This window comes from Microtus pennsylvanicus, chromosome 21 (genome assembly GCF_037038515.1).
Source record: "Microtus pennsylvanicus isolate mMicPen1 chromosome 21, mMicPen1.hap1, whole genome shotgun sequence".
NCBI lineage: Eukaryota > Metazoa > Chordata > Mammalia > Rodentia > Cricetidae > Microtus > Microtus pennsylvanicus.
Genome location: NC_134599.1, coordinates 14,425,520 through 14,445,845, shown reverse-complemented (window position 1 = coordinate 14,445,845; position 20,326 = coordinate 14,425,520). Strand labels below are relative to the sequence as shown.

The window sequence follows — 20,326 nt, the reverse complement described above, 5'->3', positions numbered from 1 at the left end:
CCCCTCCTGCTTCCCTCCCTGCTTGCTTCTTTCTATAAAGTTATAGGGCTGGCTGAGTAGCTTCTCTAGTGCACCTGAGGAGGGAAAGGGCCTGGGGGATGCTCTCTGTTAAGACTCACATGCGAGCAGACAACATATCACGGGAAGTCAAAGCAAAGCAAACCAAACTAAACCTGTCAATGTAAGCTGATAAACGACTAGAGCAAAGAGGATGCAAAAGATAAAATGACTGTTTTCGTGTTGGTGGTTGTGATAAAGGGCATGGGAAGGAACGTGGAGGTAAGAGAAGCACCCCTTTCCCCCAAAGAGGTAGTGATTGAGTGGATTATAGGAAGGGTCAGAGTGGACCAAGGCATTCTGCACCCATGTCTGGAAGGGTGTGAGGGAGGGGAAGCAGGGCAGCGGCTCTAGCCAGTCAGAACAACACGGAGAAGCAACATGGGTAATTTTATGCTTAAGGAAAGAGGAACATGTGCACCTCTAGAAGGTTAGAGTACCTGGAGGTGAGTCGATTGGCATGGGCCTGCAGGGCTGGCTGTCTGTGCACAGTGACACTCAAGCTCTTACAGGCTTGACTTAAAATCCGTTTCTTTAGTATTTACTTAACTGTAATATACAAGAACTTACACAAAAGATAAAAAATATTTCCAAAAAAGTACAAAATATTTGACTTGCAAAGGACTTGAAGGAACACTTAATCCGAGACTGTTATTTAAAATTGCATGTGCAGAGTGGAGGGAGGCCCAGTGAACACACTGCTGTGCCGGAGAGCACAGCTAGATAGAAGACATGTTTGGAAGGGATGTGAGATTTTCTCATTCAGTCCAGAGTTCATCATCTCAACATAAGATTTCCTCTTTCAAGTACTTTATTCTATTCAAACCAAATTATCTGTGTATATCTTTCACTCCTAGAGAATCAAACTTTCTTTTTTGTTCTTTTTTGGATTGTTTCAGTAAAGTTTACTTAATTTTCTTTTATGTTTCTGTAACCTATTTGTAGATTTTCTGTCTAGCCTCTGTACCATCAAGAATGGCCTCTGTGCTAGAGAAAATTTCTCAATAGTGGATTGCTTGCCTCAACATTAAAAATTATTTTATTTATTTGTTTTGATTGTGGAAAATGTGCATGATACAAAGTATACAACTCCAACCCCGGAATCCCTGCATCTGGGTCATCACGTGCACTGATATTGTTGGCGTAGGATGGCCAACTTATCATCTTCCATGCCTATCTAACATTGAAATGAAGTTTCAAGTATATAATTGAGTTGATTGATAGTCACTTAAATCCATTCCTCTAGTATCTATCAGTCCACATTGTTTTCTGATATATTTCAAAGAACACTGTAGACCCCAGCATCTTCATTTCCATACTCCACTATGCGTGTTTTGTTCTGAGTTTAACATGAAGAAGACATTTTTAATTTTAATTTTTAATTCTCACGACAAGGCACTGTCTTGAGTCAGAAAGTTTACTGTTAAGTAGAAAGGAGATAAAGTGATCTTGAGGGAAATCGCTGATGTCTTTTTGCAGGCTTCAGATATATAAACCTGGACTTGCTCTAGAAAGCTATGCAGCAGAGGTCATGTGACAGCCCAGCAGTAGCACAAAGCAGGCATCAGTGTCTGTGGAATGAACAGAGTGAGCAGCAGTCCTAGACCCTAGTGCAGACCAGATTCTGAGGAAGTGAGATCCAACCCTGAGCAGCTGGATCTGATCCTGAGCTACGAAGGCCCTTCAGGGAGCTGCAGGCCAGACTCCCGGGCTGGAGTAAATTCAACAGAAGCACAAATTAGGATCAGAGTGAGAGCATCTGTTGACCTCCAGCCAGAAGCTTGCTAGTAGGGATCAGCTGGAGGATCATGGGAGGGGAAAGCAAGGGTTAATGCCTTGGAGCAGATTTTTCTTTTTTTAGGGACTCAACTCTTGGGTTTTCCGTACATGGGTGAGAATGGGGTGGGGAGCTATGTGTTCTTCTGAAAGGCCAGCCCTACTGGATACTTATTCTCTGTCATCTGCCAGGCACTTCTTAAGTGGCTAGATTTTTCCATGCATATACTTCAAGAGTTAAGAGGGAGTGAGGTGACTGTCTTGTTCTTGCTTCCTAAGACTTCCATGTATTTAAAAACAAAGGTCCAGGAACCACTTAGAGCTGGAGACAGGGACAGTTGGTCATCTTAGGGGCAGCTGGCAAAAAGCTGCATTTTGAAGTCAGACATCTGGCTGTCTTTGGGGGATGGACTTGGCTTCCTAAACCTTACAGATAACTAGAGAAAATGATGCTGGTTTGTCATGTTGTATAGATTGTGCAAGGTGATGCTTTCCTCAGCGTAGTGCCTTAAAGGTAGTAGGTGTGTTCTATAATTTTCCTCAGTAGAAATATGTTTTCTGTCATCTTTGACTTTCCATTTTGGTATTTCTAAAAGCAAGGTAGATGGCGGCGTACCATCTGTAAAACCTCATGATTTCTGCTTCCCCCCCACAAGCTGTCTTCCTGGCCATGTAGTGAGATCTCTCCAGGAGCTCTACAGTTGTGCTTGATTGGTCTCAGAGCTGATGGCTTGCTTAGGTTATCCAGAAATGCTGGCCTTGTTAATGACGGGAGAAGGGACAGTCAGCCCTGGCTTCTGGCACTTGCCTTCTGGAGTTCCGTGTCTTCCTAGTGTTCCTGGCTTCAGAAAGTAGAGCAGAAGTGACCCTGGGTAGCAGCAAATAGGGTATCCAGATAACCCGCCAGCCAGGTGAACAGCAGTCAAGGGAGGAGGCAAGGTTGGGGGCATCACCAAGGGAGGACTTCCCAAAGCTTGTTTTATGTAAATAAAGTCAAGTGAAGCATGCAAGCTTTTAGAAGAGCCCCTCCATTCTCACAGCTGCCCAGAGGAAGAAGTATCAAACATCTCTCTCGTGCAAGAAAGGAAGCCAGAAAACGAATACATCATGGTGTTTCCCTTTTCGTGAACCGGCAGCTTCCAGGTTTGCCTCCTCAGAATGCAGGGATGAGCCCAAACAGATTTGGGGTCTATTCCTTGGGCTCCCTTCTCCCTTCTCCTCCCTTCTCATACATATATGGATACTACTGCTCATCCCCATGTCTACCATCCTACTTGGGCCTCCATTGCCTTTGACTGACTGGATGCTGCCCTTATCCTATCTGCTCATTTCTGCCCCGTGCCTCTGCCATGGTCCCCTCTCTGTAAGCAGTGTTTTCTATGTTTTAGTGTTTTCTGCATGAGTACTGCGTTTTCCCCATTTCCACTCCCCCCTCTCCTTCTTTCAATAACCCCACGCTCCCCTCAAATTCATATCATACACGTATGCATATATATGTGTGCACCCAATTTCCTGAGTCCATTTAAGTGTTATTCTGGCTGTGTTTAGGGACTGTCCATTTGAGATTGGATAATCTATCGGGGGGGGGGGCGTTTCCTCAGAGAAAACTGATTCTTCCTCTCTCAACAACCATTGAGTGCTGGTAACTCTTAAAAGTAGTCTTAATCAAAACCAAGTTGCAGTTGGTCCCTGCTCTGCTTTTGATCTTGCCAGGAGTCCCTGGTTCATTCTGAGTGAAAGCCATGACTGACACAGGATCATGACCCTCTTCTGCTTAATTTCTCCATCTTATTTCTAGTAGTCATTCCTGGCTCTTCCAGACCCAGCTTTATATGCCATTGGTTCCCTGGACTGTTACATAACCTGGTTCTTCCTTATACCTGTCATGATCTTCTGCTCACTCTCAAATTTCTTTCAAGTCTTTGTTTACATCTTACCTTTCTCCTTGAGGCCAACCCCAGCTGCCTTTCCCCATCATACATTCGTAGTCTCTGCTTTTTCTTTTGCCCTTTCCCTCACAGTGTTGGGCCCCAATGTAGCACTGAATTTATTTCATTTGTACCTGTGCTCTCAGAATAGCTGATCAACAGTTCATCAAGGTGCTCTGAGTTCAGATCCCAGCTTTACTGTTAGCGGCCCCCACCTTCCTCATCTATAAATAACAAAGTTTCCTAGTGAGTGTTTAGTAAGACAAGTTCTAGGAAAGGCAGTGGGGCAAGAGGTGAAGATCACAGCCCTCGTTGCTACACAGTAGTAAAGAGAATTAAATGTCTTCATCAGGTGGTACCCTGAACTGGATATCCAGGTGAAGACTGAAATTAGATCCCCATCTCTTACCCTGTATGAAAACCAATGAAGAATGGGCCAAAGCTCTTAATTCCAGACATTACTAGGAAAGACACATGTCAAGATAATAGAACAGGTAAAAAATATTCCAAGTGAAAACTCAGTAGCCCAGTAAACAAAAGCAAGAGCCGATAAATGGATTCCATGAAGCGGAAGGCTTCTGTACAGTGAAGGGAACCCTGAAGTGAAGACACAATTCACAGAGTAGGAGATAATATTTTGCCAGCTGTTTGTGGAACAAGGTTAACACCCAGGCTTCAGAAAGAACTTCTTAAAAACCTTAGCAAAACAAGTAATCAAAACAGAATTGGGTAAGTGGTCTGAACAGACACTTCTCTGAAGAAGACGTACAAGCGGCCAATGTGAAAACAGTTGCTCAGTATCCTTAGCCATCAGAAAAAGGCCAAGCAAAACTACGTTTTTATCTCTCCCAAGACAGAGTAGCTACTATTAAAAATATACATCAAATGCTGGAGGTCTGTGGCGTAAAAGGAGCTCTTTACACGCTGCTGGGAGGAGCGTGTTTCATTACGGCGACAATAGGAAACAGTATGCGCATTCCTCAGAAATCTAAAATTAGCACTACCGTCTGATCTACCGTCCAGCTCCTGGTATACACCCAAAGGGAAATGAAACAGGCACAGAGAAGGTGGTGGGCAACGGCCTTTGTTTGGTGTTGGCACGGGGGGTGGGGAGGGGAGGACTCAGCTCCTGGGTGGTGTGAGAAAAGCCTGCACATGTCAAGGCCATTATCAAGCTTGTCACCATGGCTAGGACGACAGGACAAACAGCGCAGGGACAGGTGTAAGGAATATTTCATTAATCTGCAGAGAGCCGGGATCACAAAGGCCAGAGCCCTGGGGAGCCCAGGGTAATTCTGGGGCCTGACTTGGGAAGCCTGTGAACAGGGCTGTCCCAAAGGGAGATAATGGGCTGTTACTGCTGCTAATGTTATTAACAGTAAGGCTCCATGCTATTTCCAGCTCGGTAGCATTTAATCCAGCTCTCCTCATTTGTCTTCATTTCCGTGTGTCATCCTAGGCACAGGTTTTCTTTTGATTTCTCAAATATCTTGTGCACATGAAAAAGAAGAAGTAGAGGGACTGGTTGGGAAGAGTTGAAACGACAGTATTAAAAAAACTATTTTGCTCTGTCTTATACAAATCAGGCAGACATTTCTGTGTGATTCCCCCCACCTCCCTGCTGGAGAGGAAGAATAATGCTTTGAGGCAAGAGCAAGGAAGTGCATCATGTGATAGAGTATGTCTTGGGTAAACCCATGTTCCCCAACTCTGCTTCCTGGGTATTGCTCAGCGCTTCCATGCTTATAGATTCTCTTCGTTATTGGAGACTGTGGGGTGGAGCATGCTACCTCCCTGTGGAAACTGTGCATCTACATCCCCTGGTCCCTGGCACCTTCACAGCCGGCTTCTCCGTGAAGGTTTGAGTCCCAAGGGCCTATTTTGAGAGCCTCAGTCAAATGACTGAACCGGTTTCCACAGCAGGAACTCCAGCTGCCTTTTAATTCCAGCATTGTAGCTGCCTACTGCTGGAGCCTCGGGTGGCGACTGTACTGAGTCTCTCTGCTCTTGTTTAAAGGGGGCCTGCAGTGGTCAGTAATTGCCAAGCCAGAGAACACTATGGTGAGAGAACCTGCGTGATCAGATCAACTTGTGAACTTGTTCCCAGAATGCCTGCTTCTGAGAGGCACCAGTGTTCTGTAGGTCAATGGCAGCCTCTGGTTTCCAGTCAGTTCCACCACTGTGTCTGTGACCTTGAGCCTGCTTCGGAAAGTTCCACGGGAGGACTTCGCGGGCAATTGGCTTGCAGAAAGAGCAGTACATACAATGCACCCGATATACAAACTGGCTATGGTGATTATCGCCGTGGTTCTCACGGTCACCACTTGTTCGCCAGAGCATTTATGCTTGAGGACAGGACAGGACAGAGGTGCCTTCTGGATGCCGTCCAGGGTTAACCTGCTCTTTCAGTAACAGCAGAGGCTCTGTCCACATAGGGCCTTTCAGAGCTCTATTTTGACAACTTCCCAGTTACTGAGATAGCTGAAAAATCTGTCCGTCATGGGTCCCAATGCATTATTGCTATTGGCGACCTTCCTTTCACTACATTGCTCTGCCTTTGTCTGCTGGGAACAGGAAAGGCATTCTCTGTCTTCTGTGTCCCTTGGACACAAGCCAACCCGTGATCCAGGTTTCCTTGAAACGTGAAACAATAGGTCACATTTGGTCACCCCCTTGGGCTGCTTCTTCCCAGGCTGTCCTAAGCACCCCTTGTTCCCTTCTGCAGCATTTCATGGGTGATTAGAGATGGGTAAGTGTCTCTCCTACAGTGAGGTCAGAGCTCGTGGTGCAAAGAGGGATTTTCCTCGGCTGTGCAAACACCTGGTGACGTCACAGAGTCACTGGAGTGCTAGCAATAGCACCCTCTGACAGGATATTGATTTGGTGCCATGGTTAGCCGCAGCTGGGACAAATGAGGCCTCCTTGCTGCTTCGGGGTTCCAGCTGCCGTGGCATATGTAGCCTGCTGATTAGAAAACCTGGCCCCAAGTGCTTGCAAAAAATGCCAAGCAAGGGGCCTCAGCCAGCAGATCTGTGTGTCTGGAAGTGTGAGATGATGTGGCGGAGGGCACCGCCTGAAGGCTGAGTTGTGCACTCATAGGTCCTTTGCAGAGCAAACCCTGATGATAAGCTCCCAGATTTAAGCACCTGCTTAATTGGTTTAAGAGAGAGAGAAAGCCAGTCATTTCCTGAAATCTTCATGCTGTGAAATATTCCACAGTTTTCCTTCCTTCCATTTTTTTTCTTTATGTTTTATGCAGTTTATGCTTTTACAGGTATGGCTTCCAGACCTAGCTAGCACCCGAGGCAGGCAGGCTCACAGTGACGTGCTAATCAAACTCAGAAACAGACTCAGTGATGTAAGTCTCCCAGCCAGCATTCTGACGCAGCCCTTCTTCATTTTGATGGGAAGGTTGTTCCTAAGAGCCAAGGTTATCAAGCTTGGCTTGATAAGGTTATGTAGCTCCTAAGTCATGACCAGCCCTCTGCCACTGTATGGAATTTTTTTTCTACTATAACTGTTGCAGAGGCTTCAGAACTATTATATATTAAAATTTCCTCTCTGATCAGGTAGTGAGACAGACTACCAGTGAACCGGAAATGGGGCCAGAAGTCCAAGATAACAGCAGCAGCCTTAGGGGTCCCTTAGAATCTATCTGGCAGAATGGTTGCTTTCTGATGGGTTGAGTTAGATATGGAATAGGGCTGTATGGGAAATATCTAAGCATTGGTAGGAACCGTTATGTTGATGGGACCAGCTTCCACAGAGTTTGCAGAGGGCTCTTCTACTGTTTTCTGAATATTCAAGGAGTTACTTTCACAAATGATCTTTGTGCCTGGGCAGGGGAGAGGAAGCTCTATAGTGATTTAGAGGCTTCCCCTGCTTTGCCCAATAAGATAAAAATGCTTTCTGGCAGGCTCTTCATTGACTTGATGTGAGCTGCTTTTAAGGATTCAGCACTCTTTCCCTTCAGTGCTTTGGTTAGAATCCCTAACTGCCTCCTAAATCTCACCTTGGAGACTTTCTTCCTCCCTGGATCTAGCTGAGGTGGTGGAAAGGGGTACGGGTAGAGCTGTACCGGAGAGGCCCCTGCTCTCATGCTGGTGTTGTTGGTATGAACAGCATCAGAGCCTTTCCCTGAGATTGGCTTTGCATGGAAGTTACTTTTTAATGTTCCTGTAACTTTTCATCCCCCCACCCTCCCAGCACATACACATACACAAATCAAGTTCCAGTCCCTGCTTAGTGTAATAATGTCATTTCTCAGAGGGAGGAATAGCAATTTCAGCAGTTTCTATGTGTTGAGAATTCTGGACATTTAAGGTGCCTTGTGGGTCTTTTATTGTTGTTATCAAAGCTCTCTAAAGAACATACAAGCGGAAGAGATTAAACAAGATTGAATCCCTTTATTCTGAGTCTTAAAATCGGTTCAGTTTTGAGAATCTTTGAGTTCAGTTTAGACACTGATAGGTCCCCAAGGACAATTTTGAAACAACTGTCAGGAGCAGGTACTTTCTCCCATGTCCCCGAGGGCTGAGTCACATGAAGAATACCATTTGATTTACTCGGAGGGCTCAAGGACTGATCATCCTCTGCCAGAGAGCTGAAAATGAACTCTTAGGGCCCTGAAAGATGACTCTGGGCAGCACTCACTCATCGCCTTTCTCTGGTTAGCCCTGCAGCAGCTCGAGGCCCAGGGCAAGATCCGGTAGCTTTGTTAGCAAGCCTCTCATGTACCAGCCTGAACCATAAATGAAACCTTTGGCTTTCAAGGAAATGAATTTCGCAGTCACTCTCTGAGAAATCCCTGGAGGAACAGTGATGGACTAGGTTTCACGACCCTTGTTCTTGGGAGACCTCTGCTGAATAGACCCTTAAGTTGCTCTGGCCCCATTGACTGGCTGCTTGCAAGGATCTTACACAGTTTGCCTTGGTCAGGTCCTAAGTTCCTCAAGCTCCTTTCCATTTCAAGATCCTTGTGCAGGCTGTGCTGTTGTTGTTGTTGTTTTCCCAGAGATTTTTCTGCTGTTCTGCCAACTCCCAATTGTTTGGATGTTACTCATAGAGGCCGTCCTTGACAGTGGGTAGATCAAAGAGGGCTGGAAAATCAGTGGCTTCTCATTCCTCCACGAAGAAGTGGGGTGTATTGCTCTTCCAGCAGTTCAGACCTAGCTTCCTGATGTGTGCTTCAGCTAACCAAAGGCAGCAGGAAGGCTGCAGTGCCATTTTGGAGCCTAGATTTTTAAGAGGTCTGGCAGCATCTGCCTCCTCCTTGCAATGAAGTTGCCAGGTAAGGAAGTTTAAGCTAGCCACATCCTTACAGCACATAGAGGAAGTGTGCCAGTTTGGGGGGAAAGCAGGAAGGGGAGAGGACAGGAGAGGTAGAAGTCTTCTAGCTGTCCCCACCAAGGTACCAGATATGACAGTGAAACCAAATTTAGTGTTGTACCCACTAAAGCATATTGAATAATGCACTTTAAGACAGTGATTTTTGACTCATTATACAGAAAAACACATCTGAAAACCCACCCTATTCATATACAGGTCATGTCCCCATTATTCTGTGTATTATGTTATTTCTTTTTGATTGCTTTGTGTATTTCCTTTTTACTTCTTCTCTCCTCTCCTCTCCTCTCCTCTCCTCTCCTCTCCTCTCCTCTCCTCTCCTCTTCTTTTCTTTTCTTTTCTTTTCTTTCTTTAGGTAGTGTGTTATTGGGTAGCCCTGGTCTGCCTGAAACTCACTCTGTAGACTCAACTAGCCTCAAACTCACAGAAATCTACCACCTCTGTGTAGCAAGCGCTAGGGTTAAAGGTGTGCACAATGCCTGAGATTCTTTATTTTTGTTTTATCAGTTACCTTTGCAATGACCTATCTGCTCTTTTCTGATCTGCTTACAGCCTTTTATCCGAGTAGATTGAAGCTCCATAGCACAGTAGCTAGACCACTCTTGCTGACCATTGAATAGTTCATATTATGAAAATGTTTGTTGAATTAATGAATAAATTTAGAAAATCTCACTGCTATTGTAAGGTATTTCCCCCAGTTATATAGATGTATAAATTTTTACTTCTAGTGAACTTCCAAAAATGATGGAAAACCTTTTTTTTCTTATATCATAGTTTGCCTAGACTACATACCTGCTGGATTCATTCTAACACTTGCTCATTGGTAAGAGCAAAAAAAAAAAAAAGAAAAAAAACCAAACCTCAGCTTTAACATGGCAGTCCAGGAGGCCCAAAGTCCTGACCCCATTGTGAACACCACTGAAGGTTCTTTGTTACTGTAAGTCAGAGCATTCCACTTCCCTGAGACTTATGCCCTCTAGTTTATGCATTTCCTGAGAGACTTCCTCTGGAAGCCGTTGCTAATGGCCTACATGTTCAGGGGGCATTCCTTCTTGTCACCTAGAAGGATGCTATTGAACCCAAGTGTTCGGTGGATGTGAAGCCGTTGTGAGACTGAACAGTGGGTTGGAAGATGACTTTCCACTCAGCTTCACTGCTCAGTCTCTTGTGCAGACACTAACTTGAGCAATGCCGTTTCCTTCCTGGGAAGATCAGGGACTCAGGAAAAAGGGATGGCAAGATCATTGCCAACAACTCTGAGACGTCCCATGGTCTAACTTGCTTTACAGCTGTACAAAGAACAACTGGCTGATTTATGTGTGTTTGGACCAGAATTTGGCTAACTGGAGTAGCATCAGCACTTTTACATGAAGAAAAATTTCAATTTCATTAGCACAGCCAAGTTAATTCTGCTGGCTTAGCAGTGTATTTCAAGAGGCAGAGTGGCCACCGGGCACTAGCACATGGCCTGCCAGTAGCTGGAGGATCATAGGTTGGCAGGGGGAAGCCAGGGTCTCCGCTGGTGGGTGGGTGGGATGCGACAGGCGATGTCTCAGCCACTGCACTTTAAAACAGGGATGATGATGGTCGCAGACGACTCATTCAGTGTTAAGAAGCCAGTGTTCCATGGCAATGACTTGGCAGGGCATCATTGAGAGACAAAATTCCAGATGTATCTTCTCACCTGAATAATAAAGGGTTCTTAGGTTTATTTGCCTTGGGTGTGGTCTGAATAGTATTCTCGTTTCCTTCTCTGGTGCTCTGTTATATGGAGGAGAGAGGGGGGAGCTGCTTATGAGAGTCTTGGTGTTCGAGACATTGGGCAGTCATTGTTTTTACTTCTTATGATTGTCCTTTATAGGAGGAGTGACACAATCTGACCAGAACTAATAATGTAGAAAAAAATAGGGAAGAGTCTATACTTGGTTTCATGCAACTTCAAAGTCCATGGGTGGTTCTGGATTTAGGTACAGCAGGATCAAGAGTCTCAAAATAGTTTCCACATTTTGTTTCTCTGTGTCATTAGTCCTTCTCTCTGTTCTCTATGCTGCCATTTTTTCTTTTTAATATATATTCCTTCCACATGGTGGAACCAATAATGCAAGGCCAAGACAGCTTCAAGACTATATTTTATCTCAAAGAGAACTTAACATTGGTTTTTACTCATATAACCACATCATACCCTTCTAAGGAGATGATTGGGTCTGTGTAGGTCATGTACCACCCCTAGCTAACCACTTCGCTCAGGAGAATGGTGTTCATGACCTGAGCAGCCAAGGTTGTGACTTCTAAGGTCATATCCAGCATGGTGAGTTAGCAAGTAGTATTTTTTTTTTTTGCAGCTGTTTTAAGCTTTAATCAAAAGAACCCTGACTAGCATTGTCTAGACTGTGACTTTCACATCAGGACAATTGTGCACTGGGCAGGAACCCAGCTAGACTCCACTAGCTCAGCCTGGCTAGAGTCAGAGAGGAGGATTTTTGTTTTAGTGATGTAGTGATGTGCCCATGCAGCCTGCTGGGGGATGTGTTCTCTCATCACAACCACTGCAGGATCTTGTCAGAGAAGGGAAAATGTGTAGGCCGTGTCCTATGCTTTACCCTTTTTCTTTTTTTAAGGATAAGAGGAAAGAATTAGGATACATTTCACCCTTAAAACTAACATCACTCATGGATGTGGCCTCAGAGTGATTTTCTTTGTGTGTGTGAACATGTGTGCATGCGTATGTATGTGTAGGTCAGAGGTTGGTGATAGGTTTGTTACTCAGTTGCTTCTTCACCTTAATCTTGAGGTGGGACTCCCCCCCCCCCCCCCCCCCCGCCTCCAGTACAGGGATTATAGGCACATATTGCCGCTCCTGTCTTATTCCTTTCTTTTAATCAGGGATGTTGGGGATTCAAACTCATATCTTAACGCTTGCGTGGGAAGCACTATACCTATCAACCCATCTCCACAGCCCCAACCCTGTCTGTTTCCCCAGATGTTCTGGGTCACTCTAAAAGCCCGTGGTTGTGACTAGCTGTTTAGAGCTGCCTTTCAGATAGGGGTGAGGCCACCAGTTCTCTACCTCATTTGTGTAGTGACAGCAGTTTCTGGGACAGAGATCTTCCCGAATCCTAAAACCAAACAGAAATGATGTCAGAGGGGAAGCCTGTGTGACAGGGTTTCATAGGCCCTGCCAAAAGGGAACCACTGGAGAAAAACAGCCTCTGAAATGAGGCTCACATCTGGTGTGGGCAGAAAGGAGGGCTGTTATGCCTGCTGTCACTTTAGCAGCCCAAGTGTCTTCGGAATTTTCTCCTCAACACTCTTGGTAAAGTACTGGCTAATTGTGAAAATGGGCCAAGGACACAGGCTGGCTTCAAGACGTCTAAGCAAGCAGGCACAATCTTGCAGCTGCCAGCCATTGCCCAAGGGAGGTAGCCCTTTCTGATTGGGTCTGAACCTGTCCATCTTCTTTCCTTCGTTTTGACATTTGTTTAACTAAGTTTTCTTTTATCTTGAGATTATAATTAAGTTATATACTTTTCCATTCCTTTTCTTCCCTCTGAACCTTTCTATATACCCCTCCTTGCACTTTTTCAAGCTTATGGCCTCTTTTTTTTAATTAATTGAGGTTATGTGCATGTATATATATTCATATCTATTCCTAACTATAGGCTGCTCAGTCTGTATAATGACTTGTATGTGTGTTTTCAGTTGAGAATCTTGTTTCTATCTCGTAGATGGAATCCTAACAGAGCTCTAGCTATCATTTGCCTGGAGGCTCTTGGATATGCTGTGGAGGGCCTAGATGACCATGTTCAGTTCAGCATGCATGAGGCCGTTTGTGCCAGGCAGACACCCTGCACATGCGATATGACACTTTTTCTGAGAACCACCTTTGGTTTCTCAAGTTTCCTCACAACATTCTATACTAGTGTCCCTAGCTACATGGGACAGCGATTCAACCCTTAATCCCGAGATGTCATCGCCTTCAACCGCCTTCGAGGAGAACGGCCTTTTCATCTACATTCGAGATCCGGTTCAAATGTCAACAGCACCATGTAGCTCTCTATTCTCCCCACAGTGTTAGGATCCCTCTCATCCGGGTTCCCTCAGCAGCCCCGCATTCTCTGCTATGCATTTTCTACTAGTCTCTTTATAGATCCTCAGGGAGGTAGACTGGCATGAAGAACGGAGCACGAGCTTTGCCTTCTCGTCTGGGTCTTTGAATTCTTGGTTGAGATCTTTCAGAAAGCTTTGGCACCTCTTTGGTGCCATTGGGCACAAAGAAGCCATGCAGAAGTGTTTTATTGACATGTATTCATTGTACAAACTGCTGGGTTTCCTAAGGACATTGCTGTATTCCTGTTCTTCCTCACCACCTCTTAAATGTCCACTTCATTCCCTATAGACAGTTTTGCTTTTCTTCCACTTTATACATACACACAACATCCTGTTTCTGCATGAAATCTATCACCCACAAATGAGACCCAACATGACATTTGCCTGTGTGAGTCTGACTTAATGTGTTTAGTATGATAATCTCCAGTTACTGCATCCATTTTCCTGCAGGTGACATTCTAATGTTTATGTATCTCACATTTTGTCCTCTATCCCTCTGCTGATGGACTCCTAGGCTGGTCATAAACTTAGCTCTTACGGATAGGGCCATAAAAAAGATGTGCAAATATCTGTGTGCGATGTTGACTTCAGTCTTTCAGGTAAATGCTCAGAAATAGTGCAACCAGCTCACGGAGTAGTTCTTTTTGAGGGACCTCCATACGAAATTTCCTGGTGACTGTATATTAGGGTTCTTTTTCCTCTTCTTTCTTACTATCCATTGTTTTTATTTATTGTCTCAATGCTTGCCATTCTAACAGGGGTGAGATGGAATCTCAATGTAGTGTTAATTTTATATAGAAGTATGTGCTAAGGAGTGTATGAACCAACCTGTGACATGCTTAGCAAGCTGCTTGGCAGATGATAGTTCGCAATAACTGCTATGTGCTATGGTTATGATTACCAGATCTTAGAGATGAAAGGCATTTGAGAGGTCATTCCACATGCCTACGGAAGTTTGGCTGCCCACCTGACAAAAATTCATCCAATCTCTCTTTGAACTCTGTTTGGGATAAAAAAGTTTGGTAGGTTTCTAATATTTGATGGTACAGCATGTTGTTAGTGCACATGTTGGTCGGACTCGGGCTAGGTTACTGCATAAATACTAGGGGGAATGTTTTAAGTTTTTGGCTCTCTGCATGTACATAAAAATGCGTGCATGTGATGCAATTCATATATATTTGTTTTTGGATGCTCGTGTGAGTGTATTTAGTAATATTTGCTTACGTGAGACTTTTCTAGAATCTGACCAAGCAGCTGAATCAGGAAGTCACTTTAGAAATAAGCCTCCCATGTGAAGTTGTGAGCAGCATTACAGCTTCCAAACCTTTGTTTCTGGGTCAGTTTGCATCTGTTTATTTGCTTGCTTCCAAACATAATGTCCCTAGAAATCGTGATCCAGCATGCTGCTGCCACTGCCCAGCATTCTGCCTTTCCGTTGGCTAAACAAGCCCCAGAAAACACGAACTTGTCAAGTAAGACAGATTTCCTACTGTGGTTAGAGAGGCTGACAGGGAGCTAGGAGGCAAGGATTCCTGAGTTCCTTCAGTTTTCACGTCTGTGAAGTGGTTGGCCAGGTAACAAGCTGAGAGACAAGAGAGACAGAGTGAACAGAGAACTAAGAACTCCTTGTACCCAGACAACAAGAGTGACTCCATCTTCATGTTTTGAAGTTAAGGAATACATTGGAATCTCTTTTAAGATAGATGTTATTTGAAATATTCTATTGATTAAAAAACTTTGAGAATAATGAAATTAAATTACCTTTCAGGACACTTCCAGTTTTAAAAATCATCACTGGCCTAAAATAAGGCCAATTTATATATGCTATCAATTTTCTCATAGACACATAACTTTAAAAATCTCTAACATAACACAGAATCTTGTCTTTTTAGTAAGTTTTTCTTGTCTCTTCTCCTATCTGCTAGATAGTAATGAAACCACGTTCGTTTTCCTTCTGAAATTGGCTTCCTTTGACCTAATCAAACCTAGTAAATCTGCCTTCCTGTCTAAGTCCTCCACATGATTTCAAAGGACTGTGCAGGTGGAAGGGACATGGGACATTTATTTACTTAAATTTGTCACTTTGAACATGCCGAGAATGTGATGTTGGGACAGGGACATTTATGCGGACAAGGATCAACTCCAACTCTGGCTGCTTGGTTCTCTTCCTAACAGGTAACTTCCCACTGCTTCCATTTTCTTTTGTAAAGGGGGGATAATATCTGACCCACAGAGTCGTGTGTGCACCGAGAGCCCTTAGCACAGTGCTTAGACAAAGCAATTTCCTGTACTTAGCACAGTGCTTAGACAAAGGCAGTTTCCTGTACTTAGCACAGCACTGGACAGAAGAAGTTTCCTGTACTAAGCACAGCCCTTGCTACCGGTATGGTTACAGCATATCTGAATTTGGACATTCGGCCACTTGAGGCACAGGAGCTAATGGAAACACCATATTTGAGGACCACAGTTCTGTCTTTTAGCCCCAAACAAGTTGCCAAAATATTTCCCTTTTTGGCATATCATTTCCCAAGTCACTGTTCTCAACTGGGTGAATTTGATTAAGTAATCATATTTTTCAAGTAAATGACCTTCACTTTAATATATAGCAGCCGTTTAATGTTGTTTTTGCCTAGCAATAACGCTTTACTTCAGCCGGTGGTGGTGGTGCATGCCTTTAATCACGGCACTTGGGAGGCAGAGGCAGCAGATCTCTGTAAGTTCGAGGCTAGCCTGGTCTACAAGAGCTAGTGCCAGGACAGGCTCTAAAGCTATAGAGAAACCCTGTCTCAAAAAATCAAAAATAAATAAAAAATAATGCTTTACCTCATTGAAGATGAACTTCCTCAACACCTTTAAGACTGGACCAATGGAGTGATTTTTGAATCTGGGACAGGTGAGGGGGACACTTTTTTTTTTCTGATCTAGCTAGGTATCTTTGCTAGAGTACATGACCAACGACTGGAAAAATGACTGCTAATTACGAAATGGATGAGCAAGTAGACGGTAGATACCATCATTTTATTTCTTTGCCAATGTCACATGAATGGAACTCAACTTTGACCAATGAAAAGTTGTTCTCACCTTTTAGTTGATCCCTTAACCTTAGATCCTTTGCGCCCTCCAACCTGGTTCCATTCTGCTGGGCAATTATGTTATTGACATTGTGCGTGACCAAGGGGACTATCTAGCGGTGTGGTGCAGCTGTGTGGAGCTGACAGACTGCCAAAGTCAACAGCTGCCTAGCCAGCGCCCAGCAGAGACGCCTAGGAGGCGTGTGGCATTGTTTGAAGAAACTCTACTGTTGTAATATTTGTGTTTTTGAGGCAGAGGGAGAGAGAGAAAGAGAGAGAGAGAATATGAATATGAATCAATCCCATTAGTAAGAAAACACCAGGGCTTTGTGCGGAGAAGCTCCAGACTTCGCTTCCTCGGGGCTCGGAGCCCTGTTCTTTATGCAGTGCGGCCGGGCAGCCATCATTGTGGGGCATAGGGCTAGATGGCCGAATGCTGCCAGCTGGGGCAGGTGTGGAGGTCCTGCCCTGCTGACAATGGTGTCCCCTCCCTCCTCACCCAGGGTGCCAGCCCTGTCCCTAGCCCGGCGCTGACAGACGACTTTTCTCACTTGTCAGTTCTTGCTTGTCAGCAAGGCTTGCTGGTAAGTGAGAGGCGACAGAGGCGGGGCAGGCGGGGCGCAGGGTGGAGCCGGGCAGGGGTCTGAGCACCCCGAGGCTCATCCCGGAGCTCAGGCTCAGCCTACTCCACTCAGCTCCTCACTTTCTTCGCCACTCCTTACCACCCAGCTCTCCCTTTGCCTCCAAATCTTCCAGGGGCCGCCGGGAGCTTCCGTGCCTTTGTTTAAGGAGAAAAAGAACCTGAACAGACCCGAGGTTGCTTTCTGGACCGACGCACAGCACAGTTCCTATCCGTGTCCCTGGCAGTAGCGGGCATCATGGCTGGTTTCCGCGGCTGCCTCCAGGGCGCACCTGGGGCTGGAGTCCCCTGCGATCCGAGCCCTCTCTGAGCCATCTCAGGGGACGCTGCAGGGGAAGTGACAAAGTGACGGAAAGACTTGCTGGGCTGGACCCAGAGAGGAGAGGAGGCCAGGAAGGAACTACACAAACTCTCCCCCACTTCATCCCCAGTGAGAACCTGCAGCGATGGAGTCTCCCACCAAGGAAATTGAAGAATTCGAGAGCAACTCTCTGAAACACCTGCAACCTGAGCAGATTGAGAAAATCTGGCTTCGGCTCCGCGGGCTGTAAGTAAACCTACTGACTTCTCTGCCTTCTTTTCCTCTCTCAGCCCCATTTGACTGCATGTGCACCGTTGCCCCTTCTTATGCCTATTGCTTGTCCCTTGCACTGAGCAGTGGAGGTTCCACAACTGTCTCTGTAAACTGCAGTCAGGGATCATGCCTTCTAAGGCATGGAGGGCTGCTTTTCCTTCCCAGGGCTTTGCTGACTCTAAGTCATGCTTCCTTTGGGAAGGGGCTGGGCATACCCTCAAGAGTAGACACTTGTAGTACAAGTAGATGTTTCTGGTCCATTTGCCCCGGGAGAAAAGTTTGGGGACTTTGATGAGGAACTCTTAATTAAAAAACAATTTTCTTTGTAGACTGTTTGCCAAATGTTGGTGGATCATCCAATACCCTACCTAGTAGCTGTTCAGAGTCAAATGCTATCTTGTTGGTAATTCCCTTTGCTGACTGACTTTCCCTGGCTGACTCCTAGAGAACTATTGGTTCTGATACTCTCTTCGGAATCCCCCTGGCAGAATGTTTATGAGAAGCGTAGACTGTTTCAGAGAAAGTGCACATCAGATATACATCGGAACAGCACAGAGGGTGCTTCTTCTTAACCCAGTGTCCAGAATTCTACGTGGGCAGATACCTGGAGAGCTCAGTAGCTTCACTACATTCTTTCTGGTTTACTTGCTGAGGACAGAAGTGACTTTAGAGTATATTTTTCTTTTTTTAAAAAAACATTCCTAAACAATGAGTGAGATTGATGGTTTCAGCCTGGAGCGATTGCTCCTCAGCCGACACACAGATCCCACTGATGCTGTCCACAGCATAGACGCTTAACCGTATCAGCTCCCATTGATGCTGTTCACAGCATAGACGCTTAACCGTATCAGATATTTGAGTTCCGGGATCTAGTATAATTTTAAAAAACCTTCTGTAGGTTTCCTGCACTTAACAACCGCAGTGAGAGAAAACAGCTCCTTGCCATGTATCTGCCATTATTGCATTTGAAAGCCTGCATACACATTCAAGAATCAAAAGCCAAACAAATAAGGAAGGTACTGATTTGAGTTCATCATAGGAGAGACCACATCCTGACAGGATATTCAGAATAACCGAGGGGAGACAGTAAAGTTGTGTTCGTTTCTTTTAAGGGTCTCTATCCAGGGCTGTACTTTATAAAAAGCATTCTACTTGCAATGGAAGCTAGTCCACTCTCATTGATTTTGTAGGACACCATGCCAAGGAATTTGCTTTTTTTGACTCGTGAGGCCCATGTGAGTGGAGACTATAAGCTTACCTGGATAGCTGGTCCCTGGCTGGCAGACTCTTGACCGCTTAGGTGGCTTGTGTGGAAGCCCTTTCAGAACTGTGTTTACAGGAAGCTCGTGTTCAATGTCCTGAGTGATAAGCTTGTCACACTGGGCCACACACGGAATGTTTGTTGTGTCCACAAAACCTGAGCCTGAGGTGTGCACAGCGAAAGCTGGGTTAGGCTGGCGCTCTTGCCTTCCCAGCCAGAGGGACTCGTGCCCACTTCTCCAGAACTGTTTCTTTTAGCTGCTTGTAAGAGCTAAAACCATCCCACAAAGCCACCGAGGCTAGGGATAGCATTTGGCTAGATCAGCATAGCTCAGGTGGAAACTTGTGTGAGAAGCATTTAGCTTCACACTGCCCCGTCTTTTGGCTTTCTCAGTTTCCTGTTTGAGAGCTTTCACTCCTCTGAGTGTTGAGGTGTGAAGTGTGATATAGCCACAGCTGGATGTTCACTCCTCGGAGTGTGGAGGTGTGATGTGTGATATAGCCACAGCTGGATGTTCACTCCTCCCAGTGTTGAAATGTGATGTGTGTTATAGCCACAGCTGGATGTTCACTCCTCGGAGTGTGGAGGTGTGATGTGTGATATAGCCACAGCTGGGTGTTCCAGTCTTTTGAGTTTGCCCAGTCCTCCGGTGCCTTAGAAGGTGTGAATTGGTTCTTCACCCAGTGTGCCTTTTCTAATTCCTCTTCCCACCTCCCCTGAGGAGAACCTTTTGCTCAGCAGCAACCCTCTGAACTCTTACACTTTACAACTCGAAAGTTATTTATTGCTATAATACACTTTCTAAGAAAGAAAATACTGTGCTGATTCTATTCCCATTCATCCTACCACACTGATTTACTTATTTGTGTATCAATTTATTTATTTTATCAAAGCAGCAGTTTCTGGGAGAGCTGCTAAGAGTCTTACAATCAAGTCATATACTCATTTCCACAACTCGGGATAATACCTTATAATCTACACCATGGAAATCCCTGGGAGACGTGTGTGTGTGTGTGTGTGTGTGTGTGTGTGTGTGTGTGCGTGCATTTGTTCACACAGCAGACTGTCAGCAAGAGAAAGGAAGCTGCTTTTAGAAAGAGCCAATAGCCATAGTAGGATTTCCATATCCCTTTATTACCCCGATGCTCTTACAGTCAGGGCTTTCTAAGTAAACACAGGTGGTCAGAGATTTCTTTTGACCGGCGAGAACTATGTGAGCTCTGGATTGCCTAGTGTTCTGTCATCTTGATGACAGTTTCTCTCCTGGTTGATTTATGGGCAGATTTTTTTTCTCCTACATTAGGGTACAGGACTCACCAGGACAGATATTTTGTGTATCTTGTCCTTGCTTTTTCTCCAGTGTACATAGACGTATCAAGCAATAGATGGCGAAAGCAGAACGACTACAGTGTGAACATTTTAATATGCAAAATGAAGGCAAATATGTACTTGCCCCAGCCTTCAACACATTGTCCTTCGAGTTAGCAGGGGACAGGTTTAAGGAGCGTCATTGTCTAAACTTGGGTCAGAACTCTGTAAGATGTGCAAGGCTCTGACCCAGGGATG

At 45.1% G+C, this 20,326-nt stretch overlaps 1 protein-coding gene across 11 annotated transcripts in view; it reads left to right on the top strand.

The window, feature by feature from the left end:
* The window catches only part of Pde1c (phosphodiesterase 1C), a 514,105-nt gene that overhangs the window by 227,410 nt on the left and 266,369 nt on the right, over positions 1 to 20,326 (top strand). The window contains exons 1-2 of one of the 11 annotated variants that reach the window (XM_075955070.1): positions 16,630 to 16,869; positions 17,042 to 17,472. The exons of 6 other annotated variants lie outside the window; for them this stretch is intronic. In XM_075955070.1, coding sequence (XP_075811185.1) covers positions 17,372 to 17,472 — 101 coding nt within the window. In that variant the 5' untranslated portion in view covers positions 16,630 to 16,869; positions 17,042 to 17,371. 4 more of the 11 variants (XM_075955066.1, XM_075955071.1, XM_075955069.1 and 1 more) reach the window with 4 other exon arrangements.